The 25,041-nt window shown below is 43.3% G+C and overlaps 1 protein-coding gene across 12 annotated transcripts in view; it reads right to left on the bottom strand.

Annotated features, from left to right (window-relative positions):
- CHL1 (cell adhesion molecule L1 like) overlaps window positions 1-25,041 on the bottom strand; it is a 109,295-nt gene that overhangs the window by 33,583 nt on the left and 50,671 nt on the right. For 5 of the 12 annotated variants that reach the window (XM_021409593.1, XM_021409591.1, XM_021409601.1 and 2 more), the window contains exons 3-9: window positions 15,435-15,532; window positions 13,684-13,789; window positions 12,822-13,012; window positions 6,027-6,149; window positions 4,834-5,004; window positions 3,311-3,358; window positions 1,314-1,434 (exon numbers count right to left, since the gene is read on the bottom strand). In XM_021409593.1, the coding sequence (XP_021265268.1) occupies window positions 1,314-1,434; window positions 3,311-3,358; window positions 4,834-5,004; window positions 6,027-6,149; window positions 12,822-13,012; window positions 13,684-13,789; window positions 15,435-15,532 (858 nt within the window). Of the gene's footprint in view, window positions 1-1,313; window positions 1,435-3,310; window positions 3,359-4,833; window positions 5,005-6,026; window positions 6,150-12,821; window positions 13,013-13,683; window positions 13,790-15,434; window positions 15,624-16,395; window positions 16,530-17,376; window positions 17,448-17,739; window positions 17,848-25,041 lie in introns of all 12 variants that reach the window. The other 7 variants (XM_021409599.1, XM_021409596.1, XM_021409595.1 and 4 more) reach the window with 6 other exon arrangements.

The raw sequence follows: 25,041 nt of genomic DNA, 5'->3' as shown, positions 1-25,041 counted from the left end.
ATTGCCATGAAAAAAGACTCATGACAGGAGAAATAAAGCCCCACTTGAAAGGAGACTTTACCATCATTTGAAACTGAGTACTAACAAAAAAAAAGGATTTTTTTTTTCAGAAACAAAAGTTTCCTAGAAAATACTGAATAAAACAAAAACATTTATTCTTTTGATGTTTTTCCAAATAGCATTTTTCTTTTTTGTCTTTCTCTTTTTGTACACGGTATTAGTTCCTGCACATGAAAATTCGTATTTGTATATTTCCAAGGTGATTTGTCTGTTCTGTACCTTGACAACATTATAAATTCATAGCTATGGATTTGTGGCCTGCGAATTAGTTTGATGTGCAGTGAATTAGACAAGAAAGTGCTTGCAAGAGGGAACTAAAACTCACTGCAGATAGTTGGAGTAAATCCAACCGAGACAAGTAATTCACCACCTCTCAAAAGATGGCAACCAACTGCAGAGGCGTAATCTTGCCAACTCAAATGAGCGATGCCCTTTCAAGTCCACATGGAAAAAACAAAATGCCCTAAACATGTTTGTTCAGGCAGATAAATATCCTGATTTTGCCATTTTACAGAGGGGATAACTGCACAGCCTTTAATATGACTTATCTGCCTGCAAACCATAATGTGCCTTCACAGACCTGCAGCCCCACGAAAGACCACGAGAACACAATGATTTGTCACCATATAATAAAAAGCTCTATCACAAATAAACCAGAAGCAACTGTGCTTTCACTGTGGTTTAGTGGTGACAGACATTTTCTCTCTACCAGTCTCTCTGGCGGTAACTCTTTTGGGACAGACTATTGCATCTGCAAGCAGGCAGTAAAATCAGAAAACCGGACTGAGGGCATAGTGGAGCTTATTTCTGCTCCAAGCTATGGCAGCAGAAACAAGGCCCAGAGAGATATTCACAGCTTCATCTTGAGGCCTGCACTTAAGAGAGCACTGTTCCTTTTCTTTACTTACCTTATTTTGTCCTGTTAATTACAATAAGAAATAAAATTGCTCTGATCTCATTTCCCAGCACATACCGTCTGCCTGAACCACTCCCTGTACTATTACAGGGAGCGTATCCTCACTGAGATATTCAGCCATTCTTAGTACAGCCAGAGCCATGACTGGAGCTGCCAGAGCTCTGTGCTGCTTTACAAGCAGTGCACTTCCTCTAGGAAAACCCTGCATACATGGCAATTCAAAATTAAACAGCAATATACATACATTTGTAGCAGAATGATATTTAATATAGCGTTTTCTCTCCTCAATTCTATTTCGAAAGGTGATTAAGTCTGTATATTATTGCGTATTACTCACAGCCCTTCAGCAATACACTCGAGTTGCAGGACACCTCCCTTGATAACAGTGACTGATGAGCTGCCGCCAGCAGATTCAGGAGGGATCAGCAGTTTGGGTTTTCTTTCTTTAATAAAATTTGCTAAAATAAAAAAAAAATAAATATAAAGTTAGATTCAAAATCCGAGTATCTTCGCTTACCCTTCCAATAATGTTACAAACATTATTCCCATCTGACGGCTTCTGACATCAGTTTCTAAGTTTTCTTTTTTGCTTTACATGATTTAAGATCAACCCAGGATTCTCTGTTCTTCTCCTGCTTGCAGTCAGAAAACTGTGACAGTGGTAACAGGAGGCTCCATTTCCTATGGCTTCATGTCCTGCTTTCCCAGCACTGGCTCCCTTCTGTCACACATGTTGGCCAACTGTTGATACACTTGATCTTTCAATTATTGATCTTCTGGTGTGCACCATCTCTCTTAGCACCCTTCTTCAGCATTGCTCCTCCATCATTTTCTAAAACTCAGATGGAAACCCATCCTACTGACTTGAATATCCTTCAGAAATGCCCTTGCTATAATTATTAAATCTACAGTAACGGAGATACAATTTGTAAAGGAGACTGTTTAAATCATAAAACAAGATTGACCTGCATTTGATTTCAACGGACCATTTGTTCCAGCCTGCAAAACAATGGTTTCATGATGAAACGTGCATAGAGTTAAATGGCTATCCAGTTACCATTATAATAACAATTAGTACAGTAATGGATAAGTCCCCAAATGGTCCTAGTTCTTAAAAAATAGTCAGATACAGATGATTTGATGAAATACCATATGTACCTTTCTGAACAATCTCTTTTTTTTTTTTTTCTTCATTCCCTTGCTATTTATCTTTTCAAACCTCAGACACGAGCACTCAGAGCTGCACCAAAACACTTTGGTGCCTCTGGACACGCTCACACGTTTTCCACCTGCCCTCCACCTCCTGCTGCCAAAGGCAGGCAGGCACTCCTCCACCCGAGCACTCCACACAAGCCTTGCCTGTTCTGCTCGCTATGACAGCCTGCACGGGACAATTCCTGAGGACTGATCAGTGCTTTGGGCTACCCCACCTTGAAACACTCAAGGAAGACCCACTTTTCAAAAGGTCCAGTGCTCATTCAGCAGAACAAGGTGTTTCAGGAGTTTCAGATTTGGCATCTTGAAAAAAACAGAGGCTCTCAGGAGCAATTTAACCAAACAAATTGGCTTCAAAAGCTACATATGAAAATGGAGACACTTATTTTTAGGTATTTTTTTTTAAGCAATTAGCAGGTTGGAGAACTGCAGGAATAGCCATCAGCTGCCTTCTGACCTATCCACATTGCCTGCATAAATTCCAGAGCATTTTCAGGCTCTGAAATTCCACAAAGAATGGAGCACAAAACAAGGGAAGAGGTGAATCCTCAGGAAGAGAAGTGCTGTGTTGGAGTGCTTACCTGTGATGAATACCAAACAGACAACACACAGCCAAAACAAACCATCTCACGTTCACCCCGTGTATAGCTATAGACATGCACAATTAACACAGAGCAGCTAAAGCTCTGCAAATCCACACCTTAAGCTCACCCTGGAGTAATGCAGCCCCAGGGTGACCTGTTAGACATGGATTCGTAGTTTCAAGCCACAGCAGCTTAATGCCAGTGTCTCCTTCACCACAGAGGAAGACACAGAGCACCACGCTCTGACTCCTGCTCTGAACTGATAACACTGCCTGACTCCTTACTTACATTACAGTACGAGATGTGAATATTTCTTCCTTGAATAAGAATACTACGTCTTTGTTAAAAACCCTTCAGATTTCTGTCAAAAAGTACAAGATGAGCAAATTGTACTCCACGGACCACTTAAAACCATCCCATTGCAATAAAAAGCCTTTTGTGATTTTTTTTTCTTCCTCCCAAGCAGCAGCTCACATTTCGTTTCAGCTGGTAGATTCTCAGTGTAAAGGCTAAATAACAGAGGCATTCAACTCACCCTTAGTAACCGCAGCATTAGGTGAGCCTGAGTCATTAGCATGCTTAACTGAAACAAATAAAAGTGACAACCAAATACAAACGTGCATAGTTGATACAGAATGAAAAGAAACAACAAATCAACCAAAGCAAAACAATGTCCCCCCCCCCAATAAATTTCTGACATGGAAGAAAAAAAAAGAAACAAGAGGTAACATAAACCAACAGATGAACAATGAATTTCCGAAAACAAAGAAAATCCTTTACGTATACGCAATATTCTGCAAAATACTTCATGGTGATATAACCAACTTGGTGTAGAGAAGAGCAGGCAGCATCCAGCTGAGCGTACAAAGCCCTGTGAGTGCACACCTCACATCCACACTTGCACTAAGTCTCAGGTCTCCAACAGCAGCATGCATGCACTGAAGCCTTTCTTTCAGAGATCCAGAATCAAACCCTGCCCCATTTTCTCTCATCTGCACGTGCACGGCTGTGGGGCTAGACACATTATAAATGCTATGGAGAGCAACACTGCATTTTGTTATTTATTGTACAATTATTATCCCAAGATACGGATTAAGCAAGTATTAAGATACACAAACCCAGTATTAATCATTTATCTTTTTTTTTTTTTTTTATCCTAACAAGAAACTCTCAAAATCATATACTTAATAATAGGCTTTCATTCACTAAGAAAAATCTCCTTGGCTTTCTGGGCTACATAAGCCCAAAAGGTCAGAAGCATTAGCTAAACAGAAGACTGATGTTAAGGGCATGGGCAGCTTCAGCTCTTGCTGCAAACCTTAACTGAATTTATTACAGCCAAAAGAGATGCAAGCAAAACAGAATGGCTCAGCTTCACCAGTTTCTGCAGGGCCCTCCTCATTTAACAGAGCTGACAGCATGCCCTAGAAAGCTCCTAGTATTTTGCTTGCATATTGCGATTTGCAAAACCCTTTGATGCTGCTCCCTGCACAACATTTCACAAGGAAAATGTTCATGCCCCATGTGTCCCTGTGGCAGCCTGAGAAGGGACCATTTTGCTTCTGTCCTGAACACGCTGGCAGTACGTGCTGCTGTCCTGGACCATCACAGCAGTCAATGTTACACAAGTTGAAAATCAGGCCAATAGCTCTTGCTGCTGAGGAGCAGCTCATTTCTCCTTAGAGAAGAGGGGAGGGACAGTTGTGCCTTCTTTTTTCACGAAACCAAAGCCACCAGCAGGGCTGAGCCTGCAGCTCAGCTGAGAGCTGTTCCCCCCAGCCCCATGGCTGCACCCAGACCAACCAACAGGGCCTGCACACAGCAAAATGGAGGCTGCAAAGTCCTCCAGACCCAGTCAAGTCCCATCAGGGACCACCACAGAAGCAGGTTTTCCTCCTGCTTCATCACCTTTCACTGCAGGGAGAGAGCAGGAGGAAGAGCAGGGTACTTTGGGGGCCCTACAGCTGCATTTGGGGCTCACATCTGCATTCACTGATGTCGAGGGAGTGAAGAAAGAAAAACAACAGTAAGCAAGAAACAACGCATCCACAAACTTACAACGGGAAACCTTCAGTGTCATCGGCATTTTCTGTACAATTGTCCTCAGTTTTGGAAACGCTGCGAAGCAACAATAATCACTTCGGCTGTCATTTTCTTCCACGTTTGCAAAGTAGAGATCTCCCTTAAGGCTCATGGAGACCCTTTCATCTTGCGGAATGTGCTGCAAATCTAGCAAGGAAAAATAATTACGATATGGTAATGATACTGAGCTGCTTCACCGATATGACTACCAATGCTCTCCTGTCATATGTTTGCTTCCAGATACAGAACGTAACTTTGATGTGAAAGAGGCAGAAGGCCCAGCACCACCTGTGGGTTATTCACCAACACTCAGCGTGCAGCACTGCATGCACAGCTCCTGCTTGGGCCAGAAGAAATGTCCAGCATCTCTCCCCAACACAAAGGCCTGTAGTGCTGATTTGGAGGTCACTATGTGCAGATGTGGCCAACCTCCTGAGCACTTTGGTCTTCTGTAACTACAGATTAGAGCAGGGCGGCATTAGGATGGACTGGCGAGGCTGCACTGTCTTGTTGTTGATCCAGCCAAATGCAAACCTGTGCTAAATATGTATGTCAGGAGTAGAGAGGCTGCCTCATAAGATCAGAGGTTTAATCTAGCACCCTGTCTCTGCAAGCACTCGGTCAGCGTCAGAAGCAAACCCCTCATGTCACAATGGTATTTTGCTTCTCAAGAGCCCAAAAATCCTACGGAATACAAATGCTGAAGAAACACTGAAGAATGTGACAGAAAATCATGTTGAAACTAAGCAATAATTATGCGTACCTGACACCAACATTGTTTTTCTTAGTATCATGAATCAACCATTAGTTTATGCCAAGAGGAAAACAGTAATGACAGACATAATATTGACATATTTTATTTTCTCTACTGTAAATGCAGTAGTCTTCCTTACTGGTAGATTTACTTACTGAAATTTAAGCTCCATTCTGTAACAGTTAATAATATGTTCTGTCAATGTACACTACAATTTGCTTGTTCTACATAAAGATCTCTCTATTTTCCATTTTTCTTTTTTTTTTTTTTAAATTTATTTATCAATATCCAGATCTTTTCCCTAGGCACTTGGGGAATTACCACTCCCATCAGTTATAAAACTGCTATGGAACTGCCTTGGAAGACAAACGTTTTGAGTCTCCTCACATGAAGCGTGTGCAAGTAGTTTACTTACCAATATTCATCCAGTAGATATGCAAAGGTGGGATCCCTTTTGGGGGGTTACAGTGCAAAATCACAGAGTCACCGTGCTCCACGTCAAGGGGCTCAATTTTTTCTTTAGGGAATTTTGGGACACCTGTGCAAAAGCAAAGCAGCTCCTGTTTTACTGTTTCCCTTTAAAATTTTCCCTTTAGTTCCCAATATAATATTTATCTTAACATCATCATTTGCATTCTCTGCCTTTAGGTATTCCTATTGTTTACCAAGTGATACAGAGTAACATAGCATTCTACTAAGAGTAAGAAATTTTTGCTAGTTTTATTCATTCATTAAGCACTTAGCGCTTTCCATGAGCTCTGCTTAAGAATTATTTTGGCCTATTTATTTTCAAACGCTGTCATTTATTTCCGCTGCCTGGCAGGGACAAGTCAAAGTGACAGATAACTGAAACGGGAGCCTAAAAAGGGCACAGAGGACAGGGTGCTGGCAGATCTCTGGAGATCAGTCTGGGTGTACAGGCTCTTCAGGGAAGTCTTTGGCTAAACAGCAGTTCCCAAAAAGCCACTGCAAGTCAGTGCAGGCGAGGACAGACATCAGGCAGCTGTTCTGCCTTGTGCTTGGAGTCATCCAGACTCTTATCCATCTCCAGAATGAGATGAAGCAGAAGTCTTATGTAAAGACAATATTGCCTCCACATGCCCTCAGGCTTAAAACCTCTGCTGTGCAGATCTGCAGGGTTTCTCAGCAAGCTTGTCCTTCAGGATGCTGAGACAGGCTTGGCACAAGGGAATACACTGCAAGTGCACAAGGAAAGCATTATCTGGGCTTAAATATAGGTTAAATAGTTAATGGATCAAGGACTTGATTAATCGCCAAGGGAGTCAGCAGACTGCTTAAAGCCTGAATGACGTTTGGCAAACCTCATCAACCTGGACAGTATCAGCAGCCCAAAATACAACTGGAGCACATCCAAGTAGAGAGGAAGTCGAGCTGGGCTGGAACCCACCCCAAAGCAGGCACTGGAAGACTGCAGCTCAGAGATTACTATGAAGAAATTAGACTGCAAAACGTAACCACTCCTTAAACGACTTCAACTAAGACAGTTTCAGGGCGGACACTCTTCCGATTTCAGGCAAGTTCAAACTCATGGAAGTTTCAGTTCAGGCAACTTCATTAAACATTAAAATTAACAGCAATTAAACAGCTACAGAATGAAAGCATCCTGGCTGTGCATGGCCAGACTGGCACGGCAAGTACTGCCACCCTGGTGCTCAAGGCATGAGAGGGAACTCTGGTAGCAAATAAACAATTTAATATGTCGGCAGTCCAGTGGCACTGCAAGACAGATGCAGTGTCACATAGCAGAAGTCAAACTGACAAGAAAGTTGAGAAATACAGGGCCAGGGCTCTGGGGAGTTTTTGTTCATTGTAGGATTAGTGAACACAAGAAGAAGCAATCAATACAATGCTGATTGCCTGAATGCAAACTGGTCATCGATTTTTATCTCCAGAAGTGTTATTAATACAAACAGGAATTATTTGAGAAGACAAAAATGGATCTAATGAGCATCACCCGCTCTGTAGGTGGCATTTCAAGTAAGGGAGGGAACTAGATGCTCAAATCCAATACATTCAATAACCAATACTCTTCAAGCCCTGGAAAGTGTATCTATTGACTGCTGGAGAAGGAAAACATTTTCCAGTGGGAAAAAGCCAATTTTTTGACCTTGCTTACTTTTCCCAAAAGCACATCACTCAATAAAGCTAAGAGTGCTGGATCAGGTGAAGGATAAGGGATTTCTGACTAAGTCAACAAAATCAGGTGGTCAGCAAATAGACCAATAGTGAGACTGCTCATCCAAGGCATGGGAAACTTTAGTTCAAACCCATTTTCTGCCTCATTTGGCACAACAATAAAATCCGGGTCTCCAATACCCCAGTTGGGTGCCATAATCACTGGCCTTTCCAGTCAGTTTCTGTAGCCAATAATTATGTAATTATACAAGAAGATATCAATTCCCACCAGGAGACAGTGAAAAATCACCGTCTTGGAGTCAATAGCTGGCAGTGCAGGCATTCATCTCAGCACAGGGCCACACGACCACGTTGGTCCCCACTGGGGGAAGGAGCGCTGTGAACCCCAATGTCTTGTATAACTTTAAAAAGTACTTGATCAATGAGGTGTTTGAGGCTCCCGGGGTTTTCTACACCATTTTGTTTCACTTTGTTCAAAACTTTGATGTTCCCTCAACGCATAATTGGAAGTGCTTTGAACCCTTCAAGTTTTGAAAGAGAGGAAAATTCAATTTTCATAACAAATTCCTGAGTCAAATCTCCTGACAAATATATTTACTTGCTCGTGCCCCATCGGTCTCAAAGACTAGAAGAATGATTGCTTCTGAAAGGAGATTTATTAAGACTCAGAAGCTAATATCACGTTGGGCTTTGGCTCTTGCACATTAGTTTTCAGTACATACGTGGAGGAAGTGTCTGGGTTTATTTTTCTGCAGAGCTGCTCTGTTTTAATTAGCGGATATTCCAGAATCAATCACTACTGATCTGTGGCTGATCTCAGAAACTATCACAACCAAATTAAGCTAGAAAGTACCGCACAAGATTAATTGTGTCACAAAAGTGGCACAGTATGGAGTTATCAACGCAGCACATGGACACTGTAAAATTTACATCCAATTGATCTCTTTTGCAGCGATACCACTAAAACTGTCATGTCAGTCCTACATGCAGTTCCCCACACACAGACATAATGAGAGAGGCCAGAGAATCCAGCATAGCTCCAAGTGCTACATCTCACATATCCGTAACACAGGGGAGAACGTTATTTAATGGCTCTGAGAAAGGCTTGCTGAATTACCAGCGGGAGGACACTCAGGACACAGGCAATCAAGGTGTGAAACAGCCACAGGGAAGATGACAAACTGCACACCTGACTTCAGTTATGGAAACATCTTCTGAAAGCCCACAGTGATATATAAAGTTCTCCAAACGGTATTGGGAAAGGCTTCATTGCTGAAGTATTTCCTGCCAAGGCACTCAAAAACCAGAATCACAGTGCTGCGGCAGTGTGTAAGCCGTGAAAATGAAAGATTATCAGTTTCCAGAGTCATTTGTATAAGGAACCAGTCTCTCTCTAATCCCCGGGGTGACTCAAAGTTTAATGACCTAACTGTACTTGAGATTAGGCTGAAATACCAGTGACAAATTAGGCTGGCTGAGAGAAATTTCAGAATGGAGACTGGGTCAGTCCCTCCTACTTATCTGTTCAGAAAATGTGGTATAACCATGAAAAGCAAACAAAATCTTAATTTGAGTTAATCTGCGTACAGAAATTCAGCAACCTGAGTCTCAGTGCTCAGGTGCAAGCAGGATTGCTGCAGGTTTACTCAGACACCCATTAGCACACTTTGTCCTACGGCTTAGTGCTGTCCTACTGCTATCAGCTGTAATGACTTTGCACATCTACAACTGTACTGAGGGTGCGGATTTATACCAGACGGAGAATGGAGCGCATTTAGCCTGGTGTTTTTTACACATTCCTGGGAAAAGCATTGAGAAGTCAAACTGAAGGCAAAAGCATTCTACAAGTAGCTGTACAAGTCCTTGGTACCACTGTGCCTGGTTCCTACCAGTAACTGGTTTAAAACAGGAGCTGATTCATTATTTTAAGTCAGCAATTAATATATATTTTGAGAAACTACTGTAGGAAAACATCACTACACACTAGGTCTGCTTTTGTAATTTTCTCTGTGGTCATTGTTGGAGATGTGTCCTGGATGTATAGTTGCACTGTGGATACAACTAAAATCCTAAAAGATGTAAGGGTAACAGAAAACAGAAACAATCATTAAAATTCTATACCCTGGAAATTCCTAGCTCATCAGACACTTTGATTAGCAGCTAAGCAATTTGTTATACACATGTATGGCACATCACATCAAAGAGTCTTAAATATCACTTATAATCACCAACCACATTAGTAGTACAGCCTGAGCAGCTTCCTGTACTCATCTCAATGCATCAACTGCTATTCTGGCCCACGCTGGAAATGCAGTAGTTCAATCTGTAATTTTCACTGCAACCTTTGAACTGTTTATGAGATATTATCTGCTTTTTTATGGATTTTTTTTAATTGCTTCATTACATTGAAAAAGTTAGGAAGTCAGTCTGTCAGGAAGTCTGGGGAGGCCAGGCCCCTTGCTCTCAAAGAAACAATTGTCTCTCCAGGAGACAATTTGATGTCTATGCTATGTTTCCACCCTCAGATCTTTGGTCTTTCAGAGCAAAGGCTTTAGAAATACTGAACATAAATTTCAACTGTTTGCCATGAAGAGTCTTTTACACAACAGTTAATTAAAGAAGTTTAAACCCTACTTCTTCTGGCATTGGGCCTACTCTGTAGCTCAAGCAATAGATCCCCTGAATACAGGAGGAAAGGAACCAAGGTCTGTGTTCTCACCATTACATTCATCTTCATTCTGCATGTATCTTGTAACAATCTGGTCTTCGTAAATGATACAAAAATGCAGATTATTCTGAGACCCAATTCTACCTCACTCTCCTTAGTGTCAACGTATATAGAGGAGATGGTGTATTTTCATTATGTGGGTGACATTTAATGATCATTTCTCTTGACGTTGCTCTTGCTTTCCTGGAATGACTACTCTGAGTAAACACTTTTGTTCTCCTTTTCAGCAGCAACCTTACTTTCCTTACAAACCTGGCATTATACTTCTGTACAGTGGAAATGCAATTTACAAAAAGAAAACCTACCCTCGTCTGTCTCGCTGTTTTCTTCTTTACTTCATTGGCACAGGGACTTGCCAAGTAGCTTACATTTTACTTGAATACAGCTGGCAAAGCACCGCAACCTCTGCATCATTATCATGAATGCATGTAGTGATCTCATATGTACCAGTCTCTGCTTCAAAACTTGTGGGTGAATAGAGGTAATTTATCCCAAACTCTTCTGTTTCTGCTTGCCTAATTTACAGCAGTTCTGTGCACCAGTAGATCTCTTTCATTTGAGCAGAGCTGCAGACTACCCAGCGCTTCAGAAAATGAAAGGTGTCTTCTGTACTCCCTGAATCCTGACTTAATTTGCAATATCTACGTTATACAGTTAAATGAAAGAAATAAGAGGCAGAAGTGTATGAATGAAAGTGAATGTTCTTCTGCTCTCATTTAGAAGGTTCTCAAGTTTTCCTCTTTTAATTTCACGTTTTCCTGTACTGGATGTATGACCAATATTGTTTTTCTCTTCCTCTGTTACTCTCAAACTGCAAGTTCTCAAATTTCTTGATACAAAGCCATCATAGGAACATTGTCCTGGTCAATGCCCAGCCAGATGACCTCCAGCTTTTACCAGCAAATTTCATCCATCTTCATAACCCCAGTCCTGAAAGCCACCTAATTTTCCCTCCACCTTCCTCTGTGCTCATGATGGAAGTACCAGTTTCTAGGATCAGTAATTTTCATAACTACAGTTTTGAGCTCATTTTCTCTTCAATTCCAGAACTTCAGTATTCTTCCCTTAAGTATTTATACCAAACCCTGAATGCTACCAACACCAGCCTAATGAACTTACAGTTGATTAGATCACTGCCCCTTGAGTTTTCAAATATTTGCATTGCTTGCTGCTTCACAGCAATAAGCTACTATGTCTCCCATCCTCCCCCTGACTTCATGTTCCATGCTCTGAGATGGAGACCACACTGTCTTCCCAATTTCTGGGCACTCAGTTGTGCTAACTGTGCTGGAATATTGTTTTCTTATGACTCTAAGCAGCATTTACTTTCCAATAAATATTTGGAAAGTGAAAGCATGATTTTTAGTTCTTTATCAAAGACCTGTCTCTTGTATTAGAAACAGTACTTTAACTCAAAATTTTCCCCAATTTTATTTATTTTTTACATTTTCCCAGCCTGAGTGGATTCAAACCAGCTTTTTTTACTGACAATGCCTTCCTATTCATTGCCCACTGCATTTTTAGTTTTTCAAACATTTCTTGCACTATTGTTTATATCAACTATCTTGTTTTTATTCTTTCTGCTGTTTGTTTCCTCTCTCCAAACATCTTAACATGTTAATGATGTGCTGGTATTCGCTCACAATCAAGTTATTTCTGTTCAGATTAGGTGGAGAATTTTATCATATGGCAATGACCATCAATAGTTCTGCTTTCTTCTTCACAGAAAAAGCAACGTATTGGAAGTGGAAGCATCATAAGAGAAAGTAGAGGCTTTAAGCAAATACAAATCAAGAAAGAATCCTGATGTGTTTTATGAAAGTACACTATAAAGGCATTTAAATAGTCAAGTTGAAATAAATAATTGTTTTCTGTCATTGAACATTCAGTTCTCCTGAGATGGTCATTAAAAAGTTTACACTAATTTACCCATTAGCCCACCCTCTAGAGGCAAACAGTGGGAGAATATACTCAGAAAGCAGAAGTAAACTGTGTTTTCCAAACTAATGTATCTGGGAAAACAGATGCACAATGTACTTAACACAAAAACAACTGGGTCAAGACAGTAAGGAGCATCACTTGGAAACCTGTCAGATGAACAGTGTCGTCTGAATCCCTGCATTCAGATTTTGTCATTCAGATTTCTGGCTTCAAAAATTGGAATGAAATGAAATCAGTTCAGAGAGCACAAAGTTTTCCTTCAGCCATCCACTGACGTACAAACAACACACCTTTCACAAGAGACTGTATTCATAACTAGCCCTTCCCTATTTCCAAAGGTTTTTACCTTAAAAAGTATAACGAAAGTAGAGCTAAAGCCCTTACTTGGAACAATGAGTTCAATTTCTTTTGACATGGCAGTTCCCAGCGCATTGGATGCATAGCAACGATATTTCCCTTGAAAACTGGAGATGATTCCATGGTTCTGAATCACAAATGTCCCAGAGTTGTTAAGGGTAATTATTCTAGGATCAGATAACAGATCGAACGGTTTTCCATCCTTAGTCCAGTTGAAACTGAAAAATAAAACAACAGTTACAAAGGAACAGCCGCAGCATAGAGTACAAAAACAGTGGAAATTATGGTTCCAACACTGCAGTATCAAAACAAAAGAAAAAAAGTGATATAAAAGGAGGAGGATGGTAAAATGAACACTGTGCTGCTATAATTTGTTCCAGCTACTGGGCATGTCTGCTATTGGACAATTTACTTTTGGACAACTGACTGTGACATGGAATAAGAACAGAGAGCTTAACAAAAGGACAACAAGTGAGAGATACCACCTGTGAAAGCAAGAACCAAGCACTGGAAGGAATTATAGGTCTCCAAAAAAAGCTGCGTTTGCAGGACAGTTGGGACTTTTGGCAGGGATCCATAGCAGCTCTTCTCACCATCTACAGGAGGAATCATCGCAGAACCCAAGAGAAACTGAGCAGACTCGACTCAGAAATTGAACATCTCCCAGTGAGAAAAAGGCACGTTGGTATCTATTCACAGAGTGAGTGAAAGAATTCAAAGAACAGATGCTGGATGGTTTAAATGGAAACACAAAGCTTAACCTCGCCTTGCGATTCTGAGCAGGTTCCCAGACACCTGCTATTCCTTTCCTCCTCAAAAAATGATGTTTGGCAACGGCTAAAAGCAAACTCAATTTCTGCTTGCATCTCCAGGTGAAAGCAGTACTTACATGGGCTGTGGGTTTCCACGAGCTTCACATTTAACTGTAAAGTTCTCGTCGAAAGGGTAGGCAACCTGGGTTTCAGACTGCTCCGTGATTGTGGGAAGCTGCGCAACTGAACACAAAGAGACAGCAGATTAAATCCTCTTTCAAGCATAACTGTGCTCAGCTCAGGGCCTTTGTTTCAACGAGACAATGCCAGGATTGCCTCACTGCTGCAGTGAGGCTTGCCTTAAATAAGGGATGATGATCATCCTCCTCCTGACACTGACACCACTTTGCTCCCCAAATCCGTATGTGTCTATAGACTCATAGACACAGATACACACGAAGTCACAAACTTCTGCCTTCATTCTGGATAAAATTACAAGGAAAGCCATTGACTGCAAAGATGAAAATGTACCCTCCAGGACAGAAATGCTGCTAGCAGTCACACAGTTACACAGTGATTTTGCACTATTTTTTTTTTCCTAAGGGAATTAAAACTGCTGCAAATGACCTTGTAACAAAGCCACAGTAAGGAAGATGCGCCTTGCCATGTAGCTGGGGGTAATAGGATCATCACACCATTATAGGCAGCCAGGAAGAAAATTAACGTCTTCTTTGGTTTCTCCTGTAAGTCCAGGAAGCTCAAAGTTGAAGCAAACCGTGGTATGATACCATACCATATGGTCTCAAAGCTGAGCAATTCCAGGCCCACCAGCTTCACTGATCAGACATAATTCCTTTTTATTAAAACATAAAGACCTTCGTTAAAGCACATTAAGGGCTGGATGACTCCCCTGTGTAGGCACTTGAAGGCAGTGCTTGCCCAGACAGTTTGGCCTGCACTTTGCAGTCCCACCTCCACTTCTGTTTTACTTAAGCACAGGGAGTACTTCTATCTCCTTCAGTGATAAACGAGTTCAGGTATCTTTAGGAAAATGTACTAAAACGTGCTTAATCACCTTGTCCTCTGCAGCCAGGGCTGTTCACAGCAGGTATCCACAATGCCAATGTCCTGCTCCAAAGCTGCTGCACTCAGAAGCCAGCTGAGACCCTACAGCTCTTTTTCCACCAGCAGAATTCATTCAAAACCCAATACTGTTGAATTTTGTTTTGTTTCATCCCCAGAAAGCAAACTGTAGTGTGTAACCCTCCTGGTCGTCCAAGCAGTGGAGTCCACTAGCCACCACTGGGTGGTCCCATATTGGCCTCATCCCCTATTTCACACATCCTGAACGCGCACCAACCACGTAGAACAGGCAGCTTGAACATCCCAACCAGACGGATGGAGCTGGTGCTCCCCAGGGTGGGGTGCGAGGCATAGGAAATTCTTCTCTGGGGATTAATGTGCTTCCCGAGACATACACCTGCTCCTTCTCCAGGCGAGACAGCAGGTTGGAGACAAGTAAATACAGTTTCATGTACATAAAGAAGCTTCAGGGAGACTCAGAGCCAAAATGAGTGATTTACTTGAAGGACAGGCCTGACCCCTCAGAGCTAAGCAGTGTGTTGGATCTTGAACATCAGGTAGATGTTATTAGACAAGTTTACTGCTGCATCCAAACAAGTCTAAACAAAGTGCCTCACGTTTTTATCACTTCTGAATTTCCCAAAGGCCATGTTCTGGCAGAATTAAATTCAAAATGGAACAACTGAAAGTAGGATTTAATACGTTTTTCTTCAGGGAAAGGTAAAAAGGGAAAAAAAGAAAAGAAAAGAAAAGCAAACATGCCAAAACAAAATAGCAAAGCGTTCAGTAAATGGGTACTACTCACCTGATAACGGTATTTCAGTAGCTGCTGCCAAACTCAGTACAAAGAAAAACAGGCATACGGTGATCCTCTTTGTGCTTAATAGCATCTCCATCACTCTTCTGTAAACAAGGAGTCCAAACAGAATGAGATATACCTTATGCTTCCTCTCACCATCAATTCAAATCAGATGTAAGATGGGAAATTGGGAGCCTAGCAGGGAGAAGAAACAGCCACATTAGCATGTAGTATTAACTTGGCTCTAATGAGGTTACTAAATTAAAGCAGTGCTTCAGGATTTGCAGCTAAATTGCAGAAGGTACCGTTTCCTCTCCTCTCTCCCCATCTCCTGGCTTAAGGAAGGTCCTATATTAAACCTCTAATGAAAAATACATGCAAAAAGTAAAAATCAATTATAGTACAAAAGCAAAATTATTTTTTGCTTTGCAATTAAAGCAGGAATGGCTTAAAATATGGTATATTTGTAATTATTCCAGTTCATAAGTTTTTCTAATGAGAATTGTGTAAGTTGGAAAGTAATGTAACAGAGCTAATGAGAGAAATTTAGTAATTTAGCACATTAATGACCTTACTCATAAATCTCATACATCTTTTTATCTTTTATTTATGTCTTAAGAAAACATAAAAAGGACATTTAGTCCAATTTAGTTCATTAACAAGGACCGGAGCGCGAAACCTTTCCTTTTACTCCATTATCCCACAACTACTGCACATAGGTTTTACACAATCCATTACACATCCTCAGCTCTGCATTACAAGGTAAAAACGTCAGGCGCCAGCCAAAAAGAGAAAAAATCTGCGCTAATGAGAGCTTAAGAGCCACTCACAGGGGAACAAAGGAGAGGACTCCACAAGTGAGGGTGTATGAAGGATTTCAGTCATCAGCACCACTTGCAAATATCAGCGAAATATTAACAAGTGTAAGGTATGTTTTGTACTGCTTATCTGCTAACACAGCACTTACAGCACATCCATCTCGAGAAATTTAGACTTCAGCTGCCAGGATCATTTTGCAGGAGCAATGTCCACTGCCAGGAACCTTTATTCACTCAGCTCATGAAACCTTCCTGGAAATCAACATCCTCGAGACCAAAATCCCTGGTTTAAGATTGAAATTGGCCAGTGAGGGGACAAGAGACAGACACGATAATCCTGTAAGCCTCATTTGTGTAGAAATGAGGCTAAAAACCAGATGTCATACAGCTATCTTAGGCTCTGAACTCTCCCTGATGGAGGAAGCTGGCTGACCTGCTCAGTGCCATGCTCAGCAGAGGGGGACAGCGCAGAGGGACCTGGGGATGGGGACCCTCTGACTGCAGATCAGCAACCAGCAGCACGCTGGTTTGGGGCAGGAGATATTCAGCTCAGCAGGATTCCTTCCATCCCTGAGCTGCAAGCAAGAGGCCTTTCCAAAGCTCAGGCTACTAACATCCTTATACCATGCCCTGTGTGTGGTGCATGCCCCAGGTACCAACACCTGGTGGCTGCATAGCCTCTGCCTACGCACTCAGGCTGACATCTACCCATGGATTCACAGCCACACAGATGCTCAGGGAGCACACCCCCCAGCCACACAGCGGCACTTCAGGGTCAGACATCCCCCAGGCTCTCCCATCCATCCCAGCCTCGAGCGCTGCCACGTACCCAAACTTGAGGCAGTGCAATGCTTCACTTCTACAACAATTCAACTCCAAACCAAAATTTCTCATCTCGTGCCAGATCCCAGCAAATGAACAATTTAGCTGCTGAAGTAATTTGGAGCAGTAATTGAGGTGGCTGCACAAGAACTTGGCAGCAAGGGGCAGGTTTCGGTCTCAGCAGTGCCAAAGCACAGCACTCTCCTGGGGCCCAATGTGTGCCAGATAAAAACCTGCAGAATCCTGACCCTGGTAAAAACAACAGCTCAGCAGGGAGCTGGAGCAGCCCCACAGCTTGCTCTGGATACCTGTGTTTTTTCCCAGGAATCCCAAATTCTCCTCTGTTCTCCTTAGGAGTTGTCCGAAGCATCCCTTGCACCTGGGTGGCAAAGACAACAGCAGAAAACCTTTCCTTGGCACGGTGATGGGGAATGCCACAAAGCATGGTACACTTATGATCCCTTCTCCTCCGTTTTCCTTTCCCCCCTCCACCACAGTTCCTCTCTTCTCTCAGCCTCAGGCTTAAACCAAATAATTTGAATTCACCACAAACACTTATCTGCAGTTCCCTACCTGCAATTCATTATTTACTGTGCTGTTTGGTTAATAGTAAATACTGATTGCTCTAAGGACAGACCATTTGTTTGTTTAATGAGCTGCCTATTACTTACAGTGAGCAAATCTTTCAAAATATCAGCATTTCCAAGGAGCGATGCAGTTCCAGATTATTTCTTTGTATACCACCGCTTCCAGAAACATGCAATACAAATACTGGGCAGCTAAACAGGGAAAAAAAATTGACATTTTTCTCATAAACCTTGTGAACAATTTTCCCTACATGTAATTACTGCATTAAAATTGCTCATCAACAGTAGCAGAATGACAGCCAAAAATCCCAGATTAGAGGTCTACTGCTTCCAAGAGAAATTACACTGTACTATTAAATATGGAATCAGTCTCAGCTATTTGGTTCTCTCTTAAACTACGCAAGATTTTGCTCCGATGTAAATTCTGCATGGCACAAATATTAATGAAAGTGCTGAATTCCCAAAGCTTAATACTGCCGCATTTCTGAGCTGACCTTTTCACTAGGTAGAACCAGATTTAATTTCTCAGTGACATACACATATTTCAAGATTGTTAAACAAAAGCTGTCGGTAATTAGAAGTTTCAGCCTTCAGGGCGGCCCCAGCGACACAACAGCAAAACAAAACTCTGGAAAAAAAAAATCTTTCCTGGTATGAGAAATGAAAATTTGGTTATTTAATTAGAACACATGTTGCAAGAGAAGCGACCGTACAGCACAGAAGTTTAATTAAGTAGGCTCACTTTCGGATCCAATCACAGAAGAAAAAGAATCCCAGCTCCAACCAAAGACTTTCCCCATCCCAAAACAGGAGCAGTCCCTGCTCGGTGGAGGACCACAGCTGGCAGATGCATGGGGAAGCACACTGCTCCTGCTTCGGGCTGAGCTTCCTCAGCACCGCTGTTCCAGAGCTGATAGCACACGGCTCAGTGCCAGCACCTCCTCTACCTCCCGATTTCCTTCATGACCTCCCACCAGTTTGGAAATGTCACCTTCCATCACCCACAGCACCACTCAAATCCCAGCAGCTGGAAGATCAAATTCTGCATTTTACACGCCCTGAGCAGGAACACCTCGCTGCTTCACTAATTAGCTAAGAAAGGTTGATATTTATGCCAGTGAGGCCTTAAATGTAATGCTACAGCTGCCGTATTTATGCAGCAGTTGTCCGTTCCCCCTCTCCCCCTCCTTCCCATCATAAGAACTACCACCAATCACAAAGAACTGCCACCAGTTCTCATTTGTGTTTGGAAAAGATGAGAAGCAACATTTATAAGGACCCATCATTTTACCCTGAGTGTCGATGTCAGGCATAGCTTTTCCTCTAAAAAGCTTTTTGACATCTCAGTATACATAGCAGCGAGAAGATAACCTTCACTTGACTCCATCCCAATTGCCTATTTTTGGAACTTGCTGCCTCTCCGGAAAGCAGTCCATATGCAAATGCTGGAGATGATTAAAGTAATCATCCAAATCAGAAAGGCGCCCTTCCTTCCATAGGGAAACATTTCCCAAGCGGGTATGAGGCTGCAGCACTCAGACTCAAGGCAGCCTCGCTCCCAGGAGGCTCAGTGGGATGAGCCTACACACCACATACCCTGCCATGGGTTTTGTCAACGTTACTGGTCTGCACTGGTCAAAGTTTGCAGTGCAGTCAGGCAAGCTTTCAACGTTATTTCAGCCAATCCGTGTTCCGAACGTGATTTTAACAATTGGGCCTTCACAGTTTTGTAACCTATCGATTTGCAGGTCTTTCAGTCTCACAAAATCAAGACTCAAAACGTGACACAACGCGTATAAAGGATAAAGAAATACGCATGCAAGGCTGTGAAATGTACTCCCGCAGCGCAAGCAGCAGTAAGGCTGCTGATCCAATAACCAGGGAAAGTAGCAGAACTAATTTCCCTGGGACGAGGCTTTAAGAAACAAATCAGGGTTCAGGGAGCCCAAACCTTGCCTTGTTTGCAGGAAGAGAAGGCCAGCAGACATGATGTCACCACGAGGCACGCAGACACTGGTGTGGCTGCTGCCTCTCCCCAGCTGTGACCCACACTTCATCCTTGGGCTGATTACGTGCAAACTCAATTTATGCCATTTCTGTTTGCAAGCTCCACGGGGTTGGGAAGGGCAACGTGCATCTCCTGCCCTGCTGCCCACCTGTGGGGAAACGCAGCAGCACCAGCAATCTAGTTCTGCACACGGTCCCTATCCGCTCCCAGCTGCTTTCAGCAAAATCCTAAAATGCAATCCTGAAACCTCAGTACATCACACCCCATGCTCTCAAGCCATTTACAAGCTCTGGGAGTGGTTAATGTTTTCTCCTGGCCATCACTCTGTCTGCGTAACGACCCAGCACCTGGCAGGTCTGATTTAATTTGTTCTGTGCATCTCGCTGCTGGAACACTGTACTTACTGCATCACAGGGTACCAGCACCACCTTTCTTAAGGCTTTGCACATGTTATATACACACACAGAGTGCCTGGAAACCACTGAAACACAGCTTCTAATCAGTACACGTGAGCTGCTTGTTGGTAGCTGCTTGCCAGCATGAAGCCTCCCTTCTTAGGGAGGGTCTTCCAAAATCACTGCCTCGCACTCACGTCTTCTCACCCTCTAACGTCAGCAACCAGGACACGCAACACAGACTTTTATGGATCGCCGTAAAAACATTCCTCCTGTGGGCTGCAGAATGGTCCTCGTTATTTTAGGCACTTAGAACCAAAAAAACACAGAAAATTAACAGTTATGAGTTGAGGGAGCCAGAGGGGCAGGGACCTGCAAGGTGCAGAAGCTCAGCTGTGGGAGCGCGGGGACACCAGGGCAGCTCCCAGCACAGACTCTGTCCTTCTCTGAGTGGGAACCAGTCCAAACCTTTACACTCCATTTCTTCCAGCCTGCTTCTTGCTCTACTGTGGCAGCAATTGCGTTTTTTTTTTTTTTCCCAGGGAAAAATCTGGATTTATGATAGCGTACTTGAGCTGTATAAACCCCATCCTGCAATGTAAATTGCTTTCCTAAGTGCTTTGCAAACTTCTGAGAGATCTACAATGATTTAATTAGCAAGGTTTTATGCTATCTAAAGTTAAAGTAGAATTAAAAATACCCTACTGCAGTTTCAGATTATATTTCTCCATCGTACTATATAGCACAGTTCACATAATACTTCTATCAAGCACCATAAAACAAGGTTCTTGGCTTTATACATCATGGGTTTACAGATGTAACTGCAACCCAACCCCCTTCACATGCTGCATCATCTTTCTTTTTAAAGGCATGGCCAGACATTCATTCAGTTTTAACTGCTGGAATCAGAGAGACTTATCCTGGTCCCAGCAGGTGATGCGGTACAGGAGGGATGAGCGCAACAGCCAGCTGAAAATTAAACTATTCTCAGAGGGTTTTGCCATTTTTTTTTCTTTCCACTTGACATACTACACCCCCTAAATGAGTTTACCATATTTCTGGCTGAAACTAGTTTTATTACTAATTGAAATTTTCATCAGCGATTAGCATTTCAGCTCATAGGTCAAGCGTGAAGCACAAAACAAAGTACAGTAGTGGTGGGGTTGAATGACTGGAAATGACAACAAGTCAGCTGTGCACTCAGGGAATGAAAGCAGGTTGCAGTTTGTTTTCAGACGAGACTCCTAACGACGGCCTCCTCGAGCGGAGGCAATGCAAATCTTCCTGACTGCAAAATGAACTTGCACAGCAAAGGCACCTTCTTCTTTTGTACGCTCATTCTGGCTGTTTCAAAGCGGAAAACAGTTGGGAAATGATGAGCTTTCTCACACTAAGAACTCCTCGCAGGGAAGCAATACCTCCTGGAGGAGTCTCACCTTGACACCCAGCTCCCACCCTGCTGAGCTGTGGGCGGCAGTTGTTTTCACAGCACAGGGCTGGGTTTGCTTGAGAGTTTCCCGTGCTCATAACATGGCAACAGCATGAACAGGAAAAAGGGTATATGCAAGAGAGCCACCCCTACAAACAGCAGTAAACAGGTACTGCTCCTAAAGGAAAAGGAAAATTAAACTGAAGCTGAAACAAATCTACTTTCACATCCTCCATTCCTGTATCCTCCTGTATTCCTCCATCGTGCTGGAAATTGAAGTACAACATCAATAAGCATCTGTTTGGAGGAGAAAATTCTGCTTGAATTCGGTTAAGTTGCATAAAATTGTAAAGAGAATCTTAAACACCAACCTCGCAAAGCTGTGGCCTTCATTACCCATTCTGCCCATAACACAATATTCTTCAGAACAAGTGTGACTTCTGCTCACCAGCCTGTCTGCAGACATCGTGTACTAATCAATTACATGCACATTGGGAAAAAGCGCTTTCCACATTGTGCCCATGAAAACTGTGCCATACACTTTGTACAGAGCTTCTACAGCACCACGTGTTGTCCTTTTTCTTTAGAAAATGAAGAAGTCACAAATTCTGTTGGTCACGTTGTTTTGCCATCTCATTTGTATGGCACGCATAGATAGATCCATCTCGTTACTCCGCCGTCCTCGCCCGTAACTCACATCCCGTTATGTACCATAGAAATGCTGATCAGAAAACAGCTCAGAAAGCCACGGAGAAGAGTTGCCTATTAAAAAGCCAAGCACTACACGAGGCCTTTCATGCACTTTACTCTCCTGTGCCCCTGACCTGCCTCCTTCGTGCTCCCCTGCAGCTCTCTCTGAGCCTACACAGGCCCCTGGAGCACGATAAACCCAAAAGCTGCACTTTGCTGCTCCCAGGTCTGAGCTTTCACAGCTCTCCCCAACCCATACTAACGCCCCTGCTCCTGGGCTCTCCCGTTTATCCAGCACAATTGGCGTGCCCATAACACTCGTTTCCTTGGGGCAAACGGCATCTTGTATGATACAGCTCAGCTGCATCTGGAAGCCTGAGGGATGCTCTCGGGTAGTAGTGGAGAAATGCTGATCTACTACAAACAGTACTTCATGTTAAGCAAACAGTGTGAGCCCTTCAGAGGTGCAGGCCACAGTACACCAGGTCAAGGAGCAAACTGCTCACTGAGTCTGACGTTGAACCCAGAAACCTGCCCAGGGCATGAGGGCACGAGGCCAAAGCGGCTGCCAGCCCCCGAGCTGAGCTGCTGCTCTGATTTGGTCAGCAGATGTGGGAAAGGAACAAATCTCCCAGCTATCGTGTTCTGCTTTATTCCACTTTGCACAACACCCAGTGGGGGCCTCCCTCATTAGATCCAGCAGGAGCTGCAGGTGATGCGCTGCTGCCAGGCACCCTCCTCTCCGTGCTTTGGCAGCAGTAATACTCCCAGAGCCCGTGGGTACCCCAATTTGCAAACAGGCACTAATGGCTGGTAAAGGCATTGCAATGGGAAACTGAAAACTGCATTCGCAATTACAGCCCGTGCCCTTTGAGCTTTTCCCTCCTCTCTCCTCGTTCTCCTTTTATTTAGCTGCAGTTATTTAAAGCCCAGATCTCTGTTTAAGCAGCTGCCACAACCAGGCAGCCCAAGGAGCTCTCCTAATTAAATATTTGCTGCTGTGCAAGTTTTTTTCTCCCCTTCCTGCTGCCCTCCTGGACAATGTTCACTCCTGCAGAGATAACAGGTCGGCTGAGCACCCTCAGTCCCATGCCCAAAGAGTCCCAAGTGATGCAATGTCTCCACGAAAATTAATTTTCTGATAAGCACCTTGTCATTTGCTATCAAAGAGAGCCATCAATAATAAGGAAAAGAAATAAAACTTGCTTGGATTTAATAATCGTTATTAAATTAAGTCATTTACATAATTAGACTTCAGTAATAACTACAGACTATGGCATCTCTCTTTTACGGCATGGAAAATTGGCAGAGTGCTTCACAAAGCGATAAAACAATTTTTTTTCCCCCCTTCTATTCCCTCTCTCATCTATAACTGCAAATATCAAGTTGACCAGGTAAGCGATGCCAGACCACAACAGCTACAGAGGGCTGCATACAGGATGGGAACGGAGACGGATATCACAGCATGAATAAAAGAATTCTTGAGAAATCTGAATTTCAAGGGGCAGAGTGCAATGGATTTCCCCTCCTGCCTGCACTCCCAGCAGAGCATCTCAGGAACAGCACACAGGGCTGAACACACCAGCGCAGCTGAATGTGCCTGGGGGAAGGCAGCTTGTGGCAGGGGTCACAGAGCAGAGCTGTCCTGACTCATCCCTGCGTGGTCCAAGCATGACTCAGGCTTGAAACAGCGGCGTCACCTTGGTGTGAACCCCCCGTTCATCAGACCCTATTTGACATCTGAGGTAGAAGAGGAAAAGGAATAACAATGAAATGCTTGTTGAGCACGGATGCTCGCAGCCCTCCCGCACGCAGACACGAGAGCAGGTTGGAGCTGAAGGGGTGCAGCGCTGTGGAACTGAACACATCAACGCAAGACTTGGATAATGAAAAGGAGATGGAGAGAGAGAGATTTTTGGGAAGAAGGAAGCAGCAAGAGGAGTACATTTGGAAATTGGAGCAGACACCAACAAGCATGGTACAGCCATGCGGGGCCACAAAGCAGCTGCTGTCAGATGTAGATGAGAGAGGGAACAGCTCCTGGGAGAGCGCTGATGCTGTCAGAGCAGCGGGATGCAGATGAGCTCAGGTCGGTGCTGGGTAGAGACAGGGCAGGGCTGTGGGAGAACTCACACTGCCAGAGTGGAAATGCACTGGGGAGGGAATGAAAGCAGCACTGGGTCCCGGAGCACCACGCAGGCAATGGGAGATGCTGTGATGGTGACAGCAGCTGCAATGATGGGAGAGCAGCATGGCAAGCACAGTGCTCAAGGGGGGGATTCCAACTGCTTGATCACTCCCAGTGTCTTTACACATTGCAAATTTATTACAGAAAGATTAATAGCAGCAAGCAAGCTTCATCTATATTTATTTATACAAGTAAAATATGCATATATATATATAATGAGAACCATTGCAAAATACAGCATTGTGCAAGTGGTTCAGTTGCATCAGTGCATGTGCACAGGAGGATTCTGATCTGCACCAGACTGTGTGCTTTGAGGTCAGGAGTGATACTCCTGGCTGACATCACCTCCACAGGCAGAAACCAGCAAACAAACAAACCTGACCTTCTGTTTCTATAGGAAACATACTGAATTCTGCTTGTGTGCACCAAATCTCTTCCCTAGCCTTTCCATTTAGTGGAATAGACTGGTAAAGCAAAGCAGGGCTGGGGTTGGAGCCAGACATGAAAACCTTGATGGGGATGGGTGTGGTATTAAGATGATATATACAGCTTAAAAAAAATCTTTCCAAATATCTGCAATTCAGTGCATTTCCTGAGAGAAACAGAAAAGGGCAATGCCTGAAGTCCCTCTCTTCTCCTCCAATTCATTCTTCAGTAAAACCCAGTCCACTGGCAC

The sequence above is a fragment of the Numida meleagris genome, chromosome 11 (assembly GCF_002078875.1).
Source record: "Numida meleagris isolate 19003 breed g44 Domestic line chromosome 11, NumMel1.0, whole genome shotgun sequence".
NCBI lineage: Eukaryota > Metazoa > Chordata > Aves > Galliformes > Numididae > Numida > Numida meleagris.
The sequence above is the reverse complement of the archived record's forward strand: the minus strand, read 5'-3'. Positions and strand labels throughout refer to the sequence as shown.